Source organism: Nelumbo nucifera, chromosome 1 (assembly GCF_055504915.1).
Source record: "Nelumbo nucifera cultivar China Antique chromosome 1, China Antique-T2T, whole genome shotgun sequence".
In the NCBI taxonomy this organism is placed as follows: Eukaryota; Viridiplantae; Streptophyta; class Magnoliopsida; order Proteales; family Nelumbonaceae; genus Nelumbo; species Nelumbo nucifera.
Window position 1 is genome coordinate 210,829,058 of NC_142649.1, and position 11,994 is coordinate 210,841,051.

Consider the following 11,994-nt stretch of genomic DNA (forward strand, 5'->3'; position numbering starts at 1 on the left):
GGGGATGCCTTTATATAGGCTAGTTGCGTGAGACTCACGAAGCACATCCAAGATCTCCGGCCCATCTTATTCGAAGGCGGTTTCACACCCAAAAATGAACTCCGCATAAGCGGGTAATGTCTTTCCAATTGCGTCCAAAATGGGCGGAGTGATAACCGACTTCTTCCAATATGGTACTATGATCTCGGGGAAGTCAGAAACGACACTCTGCCCGTAGAGTAGGTCACTCCACACGTCAAGTAGGTCGCTAACTGAGCTCATGTCAGGTCGGCGAAAGCGGGTCACCTCTTACACTGACCTGATGTTTTGCCGGGCTGATTACAGTTCGGCCTGCCGAGGTGGTGTCGAGATCGCCAGGGCAGCTGCAAGGTGTTCAAGGCGCTCTGATGTTTACTTACATAGTGCTGAGGTGTCAACTGACTTTTCTTTTCTGAGATGTCATATGTTATCACGTTACTGAATGGCCAAATCGCCCCTCATCACCCTCCTTCACACAAGAAAACAGAACGCAATTGAGATCTCCTACGCCTTGATGGCATTATTTATTGACGTCGACTCGAATCTGAACCTTAACTGGCTGGAATTGGAATGACTGGCATAGAATTGATTAGCCACTTAATTATAAAACCTAAAAACTAACTTCATAATACCTTACAGGGAAAAAGATTTAAGTGTTTCTTACAAGGGCCCTACCAATGGTTATTTGGTTATTCCTTTCAATATAGACGTTATCAGAATGGAAATTCTAAGTTTCCTAAAAGTGAAGAGGTAAGGAAGAAGATGTGCGACTGTTAGGACCTACAAAATAACATGGGCCTTAGTGCTCTCATCCATGTATGTTTTCTTAAATGTATACATAGACACCATTATAATCACAAAAAATCAGTCCTCATATTTGACATGTATATGAGCAATATCCACGAAGAGCAAACTAAATATAGTCCTCTCGAGAGTCCAAATTTTGTACTTCATCCGACAACAAAATTGTCCAATGGATGAGGCCAATGCATGTCCTAACCAAGAGTTCAAGATGCAGCCCAACAATGAGGTGGCCCAAACTCAAGATCAATGTGCAGTTTGAAGCCAAATATGCGAAGGAACCATGTTAATTTTAAGAAACATATTGCATTCAGAAGTTCCAAATTTATTAGCAGTAAAACTAAATCAGATTAACCTTGGCCGCCCAATACCTAATGAAGAAATATACCACTGGTTTTGGTCAATGCTTATGTACACTGCAATTCTGAACCATGGAGAAGAAAATTGAATGCATAGTCTACAACTAATACATATTATACAATTGCAACAATACCCATTTATAACAATTATATTCTTATAGTAAATAGGAAGCCAACCCGTGATCTCAGGATTCAGAGCTCTGCCAGATGAAGTGCTGAACCATGATCTTGACAGCATAACCTCACCCTACACAATATAGGGAATGAAACAGTATTGCTGAAATAGAAGGGAATGCCCATAAAACCTTAAGAACACTGGAACTCCCTATATGTCTTCCATCAACAATCACTTACTGAGAAACTAATGAAGTATTCATTGCTGCCTGATCCGATGCAGTGGCAAGGCCCTGCAACATTCTGACTATCTCTGTTGTATCTTCCAAATAATACTTGGCCTTACTGGGCTTCTGACCAACAGTGCAGGCAAATACTTCAGCCACTGGAGAGAGGGATGGGCCTGTCATGGCACCGGTGATGACCTCAAACATGTCTTCATCTGATCGATCATCACCAATACACAGTATGAAATCTGGAAGCATCCCCTTTTGTTGCATTGTTGCTAGGAGGCGTTCAGCTATAACACCCTTAGTGACACCCTATATAGGAGGAGAGGAATTTTAAGATTTGAAACATAAGCCCCATAATTCCATATGTAATCGCAGAATAACAATTAACTGTGATTTGTATTCATTCATCAACATCAATACTGTTAAAATACCTAAAAGAAAGAGCACTACAAAAAAATTAATCAAATGGAATGAGAAATGGGTTTTTTATAGTAAAAAGAAATTTTTTATTAAGAGAGAGAGAGAGAGGGAGAGAGGAGTTACAAACTACTCAGGTGTCAAGGTAACACCATGAAAGAACAAATCAAAAGAAACTCTCCTAATTACAATTTTGTAACTCAAGTACATCCCAAAAAATCTATGAATTAATGACAGGAAGATTCCATGCATATACACTCAGAAACAGGTAGGCTAAAAATACTCATTTAGACATGGCTTTGTTTTTATAATTCTTTCACTGAACTAAGTGGGGTATCATGGGTCTTTTAATATTCCATACATCTTTCTTTATTTATACCTCCTACAAAAGACAGATCAGATTGTTATAATCATCCAAATGAGTTTTCTCGAGTCTGAACAAAGATGGAATCTTTCAAATGGATAAGGGACCGTTGCCTCCCCCCAAGACTCTTAGTTGTGCCACCACAATATTAAAAGAACATACTTTTTGTCTATAAGACAGAAAATAGACCTTATCTTGTTACAATGGACAAAATAAGAGAAAATTACTGAAATAATCATTTCTTATATTACACTGCCAAGGCTTTGCCTCTTTGGACTAGTTCTATAGACAGTACAAAAACGTGTTTGCCAAATTGGTTTTTGTTTAGAACTTTTGAAATATGGCAAAATCTATGGTCCAGAAACTGCACCGTGAAGCAAAAAACGTGAACCAATGATAAAGTGACACATCCAGTTTAACATTGTTGAAGTCTTAAATGACAATCACACCTTGTGAAACATGAACCAATGAAAAGTAAATAAATCATGTGATGTCTTTAAGGTGATTGGTTGAAATCAAGATTTAACATGTCACAAATATTCATTTCTGCACCGTAGTAGGGCTCTTGAAATATTACCATTTTTATCCCCTAGATGTATCTTGATTTTCAAAACCAATAAAAGAAGCTTTGTAAACAGAATATCAGTTTTCATTTTAGATGCTTATGTGGAAATTTTATTTGGTATGAAATAAGAACACCATTCTTGTTGATATACTTGCCACAATAAAATAGTATAAAATAATAAAACCATTGCCATGGTAACCCAGACTGCAGGATTGGACCTGCATTGTTGCAAGGACCCATAGTCTGGACCCAGAGGTTTAAAATGGGTTACATAATGCTAAATTCAGTTATCAAGGGCTAAATCACACATGTGAATCAAGATTCATTCAATCAGGATTGGACCTTTTCCTTTTAATAATTTTTTGAAAAGGTAAGGTTTTGTATTAATAAAAAGAGAGTACAAAGCTTTAACCATGTACACAGAGGGACTGTACAAACAAACATCCATGTCAAATAAAACAGGTTTTCTTCTTGTTGTTCTAAAATCACATTGTAAAAGACCAATTTAAATATTACATTGTAATCCTAAAACATCAAAACAGAAAAAAAAAGCATCATTTTCTGTTTTACAAAATAATAAAAACTGAATCAAAACATGCCCTACTTTCCAGGAAAATTGGAGGCTGAAAAGCCTTTTAGATTTTAAAAAATTACAGAAGTGCATCATGTGTTTATGTGTTTATATTCATGTTACACTACCTAAATGAGAACTCAAAAAGAAAAAAGGAAAAGGCATCCCTGAAATATTTCTGAAGTCCAAAATGACATCTAAAAGCATAGTGTGCTCACTACCCTTCCAAGGATTTATTCCTCTGTAGAGACTTTGCTGAACTGACATCCAAATAGAGATAAAATAGTTCTCCAATTTCCTTCTTTTTCTTCTTTTCTGTGTCTTTTTCTATAGAAGGAAGCAAATATCATTTTTTTTCCATCTCTGTGTGTACGTTATTTATATTTATCCCATGTTTTATGAATGACTCTTCTATATTTTCTAATGGACTTTTTCATATGATAATTGTAGTAAAAAATAGAAAAAGCTCCAAAAAATGACACCCAAATGCAAATTTTGATTTCAAGTTTTACTTATGCTTATGAATCTTGGATGCTAATGGCATCCAGAATAAGCATCTTGTTCAAGTCTATCCAGGGTCTGATTATATAGAAAATGGATATGGATTCATTGGGATTTTCCTTCCCAGGGTTGATAGGTTGCATTTCTGTTGGATGGATTTATTCCCTTTTTTTAAAGAAATAAGAAATTTATTAAATTAATAGCCTAGGAAGGGGAGAGGGAAATAGAGACTTTACCCCTCAAGAAAATCTATACAAAGAGTGATTCCTAGGAAACTCATTAAGAAATCCAAAATGAAACATAATTTTATGTGGAATATAAAGAGTGAAAACCTTTATTTGGCCTTGAGGATCTATGAACTGATTCCTGATTCCAGTTGATTATCTGACTCCCCTTCTTCTTTCCCTGTGTAATATAAAGATGTCTTTGTATGATGTCACTAAATCTTCTCAGTTATCTTTCTTATCATTTAATGCAAACTTATATAGGCTGACCAGATGCTTATTTCATTTTCTTAATTTATTATTTTTTGTATGATGAACATTGGCTGATTTGAAGAGACTATGTTAAGTGGATGATTAATATTCTCTTCAACTACTATTTTTCCTATTTTTTCTATAGATCTTTTCTTTAACTGGATTTTATATTTTTCTTGAGTAAGAAACTCGTGCTAAAATGCCAGAGGTTATGTTTGTACCCAAGATGCTGGATTGCTTGGACCAGCATTGAATAATGGTCTCTTTAGATATATAAAATTTTTAATGTCAGAGTAGTGATCTAGTCATAGTAATTTAAACAACATACTTCTATTTGTTTCTTAAGTTTGTAAGCAGACTGCATTATAATTTCTTATTCCTATTTCATATATTTTTATATATTTTTATATATTTTTACTAATTTATTCATGATTTAATTAAACATCATGGTTTGAATCATTCAAATAAGACATTTCAACCATTAAAATATAAACTGCTAACAGGAATGGTTTTTCAACCAATTTGGATCTAAAAAACACTAATTAACAGAATTTGAAATATTATACTTCAACAAAAATAGGTTGGAATTAAGATGAAATATGAAGAATGAATCATGAATTTACACTGACAAATGACATTGTCAAAAATGCCACTTCCAAACCACAAGTGTTTTCCTTTTTAGCTTGAAATTGAAGTAAATACAAAGGTGTTACCTCAAGGTGTATGCTTCACTCTATAGCTTTCCTAATAATGTGAATTGTGAACACCTTACTTCAATATATAACAGAGAGAAAACTTTGGATACTAACCTGAGGCTTTACTTCTACAATGTGTTGGCCACTCTTTACAGAAACTGGCTCATTTGCAAGAACACTTTCAAGGTGATCGAGAAGTTCCTTAGCCTGGCATGAACCAAAATCTGGATCAGCATACTGGTAATGCCAAACGAGTGCACTCTCTTTGGTCTCTATGGTAGAACCATCAGTTGTCTCAGTGTATAACTTCATCACAGGTTCTGCTATCTGCTTCCAGTCAAAATCCGCCACAGAGACACAAGTTTCCCATTCTTCATCATGATTTAACCTGAAGGTACCATAAAATATTCAACTTGGGTTTAACAGAACTGACCAAAAAAGAATGAAGGGAATAGAAAAGACTTGTTTTTAGTAGTGATGGTAGAATACTTCAGATAGTTAAAAACAAAGAAATACATACAAATAACAGTTGAGTTCTTTTTCCAATGCTGGAAAAAGATTAGTGTAAAAAATCACGTGATTGGTCAGACCAGACAAGCCTTTGAAGATCTGCAAGCGCAGAGAGATTCAAACCAAGTGGACAACCATAACCAGCTGATACCTGCAGTATTTTCTGGTCAGGAAAATATGCTTATGAAATGCAGAAGTTTTTAATCACTGTGATCATCTACCCAGTTCCATATTTGGCCCATATAATCTCCAGCTCCAGATGAGACCCATCATATGGTTGTAGGGGTGGGTGATCATTTATAGCCGGCCTATCCACACATATTTATATCAACATTTTAAAAAGTGTTGGAGGCATGAAGCACTAAGAAAACATCTGGAGGCATACGCCTGTAATGCACTTTATACAAGAGGCATATGCCTCATATGCTCTTACTTTTAAGCCAATTATTCATAATAAAAATTATATAAATAAAAGCAAGGGAACCATTTTATCATGTTCTCTATTTATATATAACATAATACAGAGTACGAAAACCCTTAAAATTTGATCATGTTCCCTATTTATAAATAAAAGCAAGGGAACCATTTTCTCTCCTCCTCTTGATTAGGCATAGGCCTTGTACTTATTAGGCTTGCACCTCTGGCATTCTGAACTACACCTCATACATACATATATGTGTCATATAATATAAAACATTAAATATTTGTCATAGGCCCAGAACCTGGTGCAGCCCGGCCAGGGCCCATCTATGCTCAGTCCAGCCCATGATCACCCCTAGGCCTAGATGATTGGTTCATCCCCTCTTATGCATGAGAAGCATAGAGTTTTGTTGTTATCAGCATTTTTTCCTGCTTCATGAGGTTACACAACCCTGTCCCCCAATCCATAACCCTGCAAACACTAGTGAAAGCAGGATTTGATCCCCAAGTCTCAGCTGGAGACCTTACCAACTGAGCCAGTTGGAACTGAATGTTACTAGCATACTGGTTAAATAAGCATGGCATACATCATCCCAGAAAATGAGTTAGATGAAAACAGAAGAGGAAGTTAACCCCACTCTCATAAAAAAGTACTCACTTCAGACATGTGGATACACATACAAAAAGTACCTACTTCAAATATTGTGGGACCCATGCTAGCATTTCTAATTCAATTTCCTAACTCAAATAAAAGACTCGCCATAAAGACTTTCAATGGTGTGGATCCCATTCTTTTAGATGAAATAGGTCATCAATTACAAATTAAACTTGATTTAATTTCCTAAATCATATAAGAAACCCAAATCAGATTTACTACAGAAGTAGCGAATCTCAAACAAAAAACAAAATCATGACCTAAGCAAATTTTGCAAATCTCGTGTAGTTTAGACTTTCAATGCACACCCTTCTGTCTCATGCAGGAATATTATTTGGGGAAGATATTTGTGTAAGCAATGATGTTTCAAACTAACACAACTCGAATGCTTGTACTCCCAATATAATAAAACATTAGAATAATTAGCTTATATGATAAATTCCAAATAAATTCAATTAGCATATATAAAAACAAAGAATATCAATCAATGAGGACTACATTAGTGTATACATGCCTCAGAAAGTAACCATGCTCTGCTGCAATACCAAGCCTTTCACAAGAAGAAAACCACTCAGTAAGAGTCTTCTTGTCTCTTCCACTAACAACGAAGACCACATTCTTGGGGTCTCTGCACAAGCTGTTCAAGATGCAGATTAACTCAGGATTTGGTGTTTTGTTGATGGATGCCTGTGGCATCATGGTACCATCATAATCTAAGAGAATTGCTCGATTCTTGGTTCTCTTATAAGCAGAAACTATATGCTCAACTGAAAGCTTCCTGAAGCTGTAGTCAAGAGCAATTACTCTAAACCCTAAACCAAAACCAATACCCCAGCACCTCCTCCTCAGATGGTTTGAACATGCCCTTTGGAGATCCTGTAAAAAGCTCTGTGCCCAATACCCGACATCATGTGTACTTACATACCTATAGTGTTTCTCATGTCGTAACTGTTTCTCAGGTTCAGGAACCATTAAAGCAGCATCCATAGCTTCAGCCACAGCATCAATGTTCCATGGGTTCACACGGATAGCCCCACTGAGTGATGGCGAACAGCCAATGAACTCTGACACCACTAGCATGCTCTTCTTCGGAGCTGATGAATCCAGTTGCAAAGTCTCATCTAGTTTTTCATTCCCTTGCCGGCTTATAATATATTCATAAGGTATGAGATTCATTCCATCTCTTACTGCTGTAACAAGACAACACTCAGAAATTACATAATATGCAATTCTTTCATAGAATTGAAGTGGGGAATCAATCAGAACCACAGGTTTGTATCCTGGCCTCCCAAATGTTTCATTAATCCTCTTTGCCGTGGAATAAGTCTCAGATTGGACCTCCTGGACATCCTTCCCCCGGCCTCTGGCAGGGTTTGCAATCTGAACCAACACAACTTTCCCCCTCCAATCAGGATGTTGTATGAGCAACTGTTCCATGGCAAGCAGTTTCAAGCTGATTCCTTTGAAGATGTCCATGTCATCCACCCCAAGCAACACCAATTGACCCCTAAACCGATCCCTCAATGCTGCAACCTTAGCTTCCGTCTCTGGAAGATTCATAATAGATCGAAGCTGGCCCATATGAATCCCAACGGGCAGAATTTTAATACTGACAGTGCGGCCATAGTATTCGAGCCCAATGTAACCCCGTTTAGACTGATAAGTAAGGCCTAGCATTCTACTACAGCATGAAAGGAAGTGCCTAGCATAATCAAAGGTATGAAAACCAATAAGGTCAGAGTTTAGGAGGGCTCGGAGAAGCTCATCTCTAACAGGAAGTGTCCGGTATATCTCAGATGATGGGAAGGGACTATGGAGGAAGAACCCAAGCTTTACCCTGTTAAACCTCTTCCGCAAAAACGTTGGCAACACCATTAAGTGGTAGTCATGAACCCATACATAATCATCATCAGGGCTTATGACTTCCATCACCTTGTCTGCAAAAATCTTGTTGACAGAAACATAAGCTTGCCAAAGAGATCGATCAAAGCGACCACCAAGATAAGGGGAGAGAGGAAGCATGTAATGAAATAGAGGCCATAGTTGCTGTTTACAGAACCCATGGTAAAATTTACTGAAGAGATCTGGAGGAATAAACGTGGGGACACACTTGAAGGTCTCAAGTAATGTCTGTGCCACATCATCCTGTTCACTTGGATCAATCTCCTCTCTCAAGCACCCAATGTAGATGACTTCCACATCTTCTCCAAGCCCATCCTTGAGTTGCAAAAGGAGGGAATCTTCATCCCAGCTGAAATTCCATCCTCCATCACCATCAGATCTTCGGTGTGCCCGGATTGGAAGCTGGTTTCCAACAATGATTATCCTCTCCTGAGTTACAGAAGATGGCGCATCTGAGCTGGCACTGTTGCTGTTCTCATCATCTAGTTCAGAGATTATTCCAGCCACAGTCATCACTCTAGGGAGCCTCTTTCCTACTTTTCCAAAGGTTGGAGAATCACCAGATGCAAGCTCCAAAAGATTGGAATAAGACCTTGAAACCATTATGCACAACAGATAAAAAACACTCCGGATATTTGAAAATAGGAAGAGTAGTTTGTTGATTCCTTTATTTCCCAATTTATAGAATCAAGCTCTACAAAACCCAATTGAGAAGACAAAATTAGAACATGAGAGACAAGGAATTATTAAAACCTCATTCAGAAAGTAAAGCAGATTAGGTGAATCCTGCAATTACCAAACCAAATAATCTCAGTAACACCAATAAAATCTTCCCAACTCTTCCAAGACTTGAAAACAAGAAAGCTATTCTAGATTTTATTGAAAATTCAAAGCTCCGAGCATGTAAAATGGCATTATAGTCTCAAGAACAACCATAACATTTTCTATTAAAAAAGATAACTGAGAAAATTGTTTCCGGGCTCCTTCCAACGTACAAGGTCTCAACAACTACAATGCTTTCAATTTTCTTTTAATAGAACACCAGACATTTAAATAATCTAACAACAGAGTAAAAAACTGAAAAAAGGAAATACAGGAAAACCCAACTTCCAAATCTTAAACCCAACAACAATTCGAGAAGAAGGTAGAAAATTTGAAGATATTGAGGAATAATTCAGGCTTTCAGTAACCCAACAGCTAAAATGAATCAGGAATCCGTACTTGTCGACAGTTACGTTCAACCCAAATAGCTCAAAAGGTAAATGGCAAACAACCATTAAACAAGGTTGATATCGAAACGAAAATAACTAAATTTGTATCACTCTGAACCCATCTACAAAGACCTACCATCCACCCACAACTAAAATGGTGTGTGTGTATGTGTGTGTGTGTGAGAGAGAGAGAGAGATCAACTCAGCACAGAAGGAACTTGCAGCAAAACTCGTACAATGTTGATAATAACTGAGACGAGTGTGCAGAAGTTGCAGAGTGTGGCATCCGATAGGGGAAGTAAGAAGTAAGAATACTAACAAAGTAAGTTATAATAAGTGAATAAAGAAGATAAGTTGAAGGAGTGGAGAGAAAATAAAGGAAATCATTCAGAGATTCCCTTTCTCTTCCTAGGACACAATGAACAACAGAGCTTTCTCTTTTGATTTCTAATTTTCTTCCATTAGATTTTTATCCGGCAGAAACAAAACCGAAAGAGGAAAAAGAGCTGTTTTGTACAAAAGCATTTGATTCTCTGAGTCTCTGACCCTCTTCTCTCGTTTGGCCCTTTTTGGGGAGTGATGACCGATGAGTGATGAGAGGAGGAGCAGAGCACAGTGAGCTCCATTGCATTACCGCACGACTTTACCGTGGTTAACTGTAAATAAGTCTGTAACTACTTGTAGTCTGTACGGCAACGCGCGTGCCAACTAACTATCTATTCTATGCTCTTCATTGAACTCATCACTCCCACACCCTTGACTCGGCCTGACTCAAGTTGGTCCAAACCAGGAATCGAGTTCCCCATATTCAAATAGCAAAGAGATACAGCTGCTACAACTTTTCAAGCCGAATTTTGAGCTGGTTTACGTGTCTTATTAGGAACTATGACAGACCCAGGCTTTATTTTGCTATAAATAATCTACATCAAGAAGCAAAAAAATCCTAATAACTGTAAATTAAATCATATCCAAACATGGGTTTTGTTTATTCTTTTCTTTGTTTGTCACCAGGGAGAGCCATGTGCCAATACCAGATAGATATCATTAAATTAATAATAATAATAATAATATTTCAATGTCCTCTTTCTTGGGTTCTAGCTTATAAGTCCAGGGGTGGGTATGTCCTACCAAATTCGCCAAATAAGTTAATTGAATTGTTTTATCATCATCAGACCTCATATATTTGTAGATCAATTTTTTTTTAATATGTGTTGGTGGATGTAATTAGTAAATTAGTGACAATATGCACACCGCCGAGCCTATATATAAGTGGACTGATGACCTACTAATGGTGACAGATTACCCAATTTGCAGCCCTAAAACTAATTGACATACTAATTAAGTGACTGTGTCAATGCACTTAGGAAGAGAGAGAGAGAATCTGTTGTCACAAGATGCTACTGCTACCCATAAGATCAGTTGTCTCCCCCCACAGTTGAAAGCATACAAATACGGAAATCGGAAATTAAAAATTAAAAATTTAAAACTTAAAATTGCTTTGGATACTCAGACTACATCTATTAATTCTATTAAAAAAATAAGGCTATATTGGATCTGAGTTCGACCAATAAATCCATGCCTTTGGGCCTTTGGAGTGAACGGTGTTCTGAATCCAAACCATTGGATTGGAATTTTGGAAAGTTTTTCAATAATGAGCTTAAGACTGACCGACCAACAACCAACCGGGTCCACTCGGAACCTTTATGCTCGAAAAGAACAAAAATCCTTGGCCCGGATTTTACCTTCGTACACGTGTTGTACAAGCTTATTTTACTTAATATGCCCCCTTCCTTTCTCAAAAATTTCCAAATTGACATTCCCATGACATAAACAGTTATCATCGCAGCCCCGATGTTTCCACTTTCCACGAATGGCAAAATCAAAGTACGGGTGATGTTTTCAACGCGGCTGAAAGCGTTGTATTGTAAGGTTGGTATGAGGTGCGATGTGCGAAGGGCACATCTGGATTCGAGTGAGTTGTGCGGTGCCACAGGGCACAGGCATAATTGATAATTCCCGCTTCCAACAATTCAATGGCGTTCTCCAGCCGTTGGATTCAAGAGGAACACCATCTCAATCCTCCCAAATACTGTAGACAGTTCCTGTGAGGAGTCCGAATCTGCTCTCACAGAACGTGCCCTTACATCGATTTTAATATGTCTTGGCCGCATATCGGAAATAT

The 11,994-nt window shown here is 37.4% G+C and overlaps 1 protein-coding gene across 3 annotated transcripts; it reads right to left on the minus strand.

Annotated features, from left to right (window-relative positions):
• Positions 1–1,143: 1,143 nt before the first annotated feature.
• On the minus strand, positions 1,144–10,378 carry LOC104588804 (alpha,alpha-trehalose-phosphate synthase [UDP-forming] 5-like). 3 transcript variants are annotated; one of them, XM_010246890.3, is made up of 4 exons: positions 10,049–10,378; positions 7,214–9,295; positions 5,229–5,502; positions 1,144–1,834 (listed from the first exon to the last, which is right to left on the minus strand). In XM_010246890.3, exons 2-4 carry the CDS (start codon positions 9,202–9,204, stop codon positions 1,529–1,531), a joined length of 2,571 nt encoding a protein of 856 aa, XP_010245192.1. In that variant the 5' UTR covers positions 9,205–9,295; positions 10,049–10,378; the 3' UTR covers positions 1,144–1,528. The 3 variants fall into 3 exon arrangements, with proteins under 3 accessions (XP_010245192.1, XP_010245194.1, XP_088752193.1); XM_010246892.3 differs by having other exon boundaries at positions 10,015–10,378; XM_088896067.1 differs by having other exon boundaries at positions 9,398–10,323.
• Between the last annotated feature and the right edge of the window lie 1,616 nt (positions 10,379–11,994).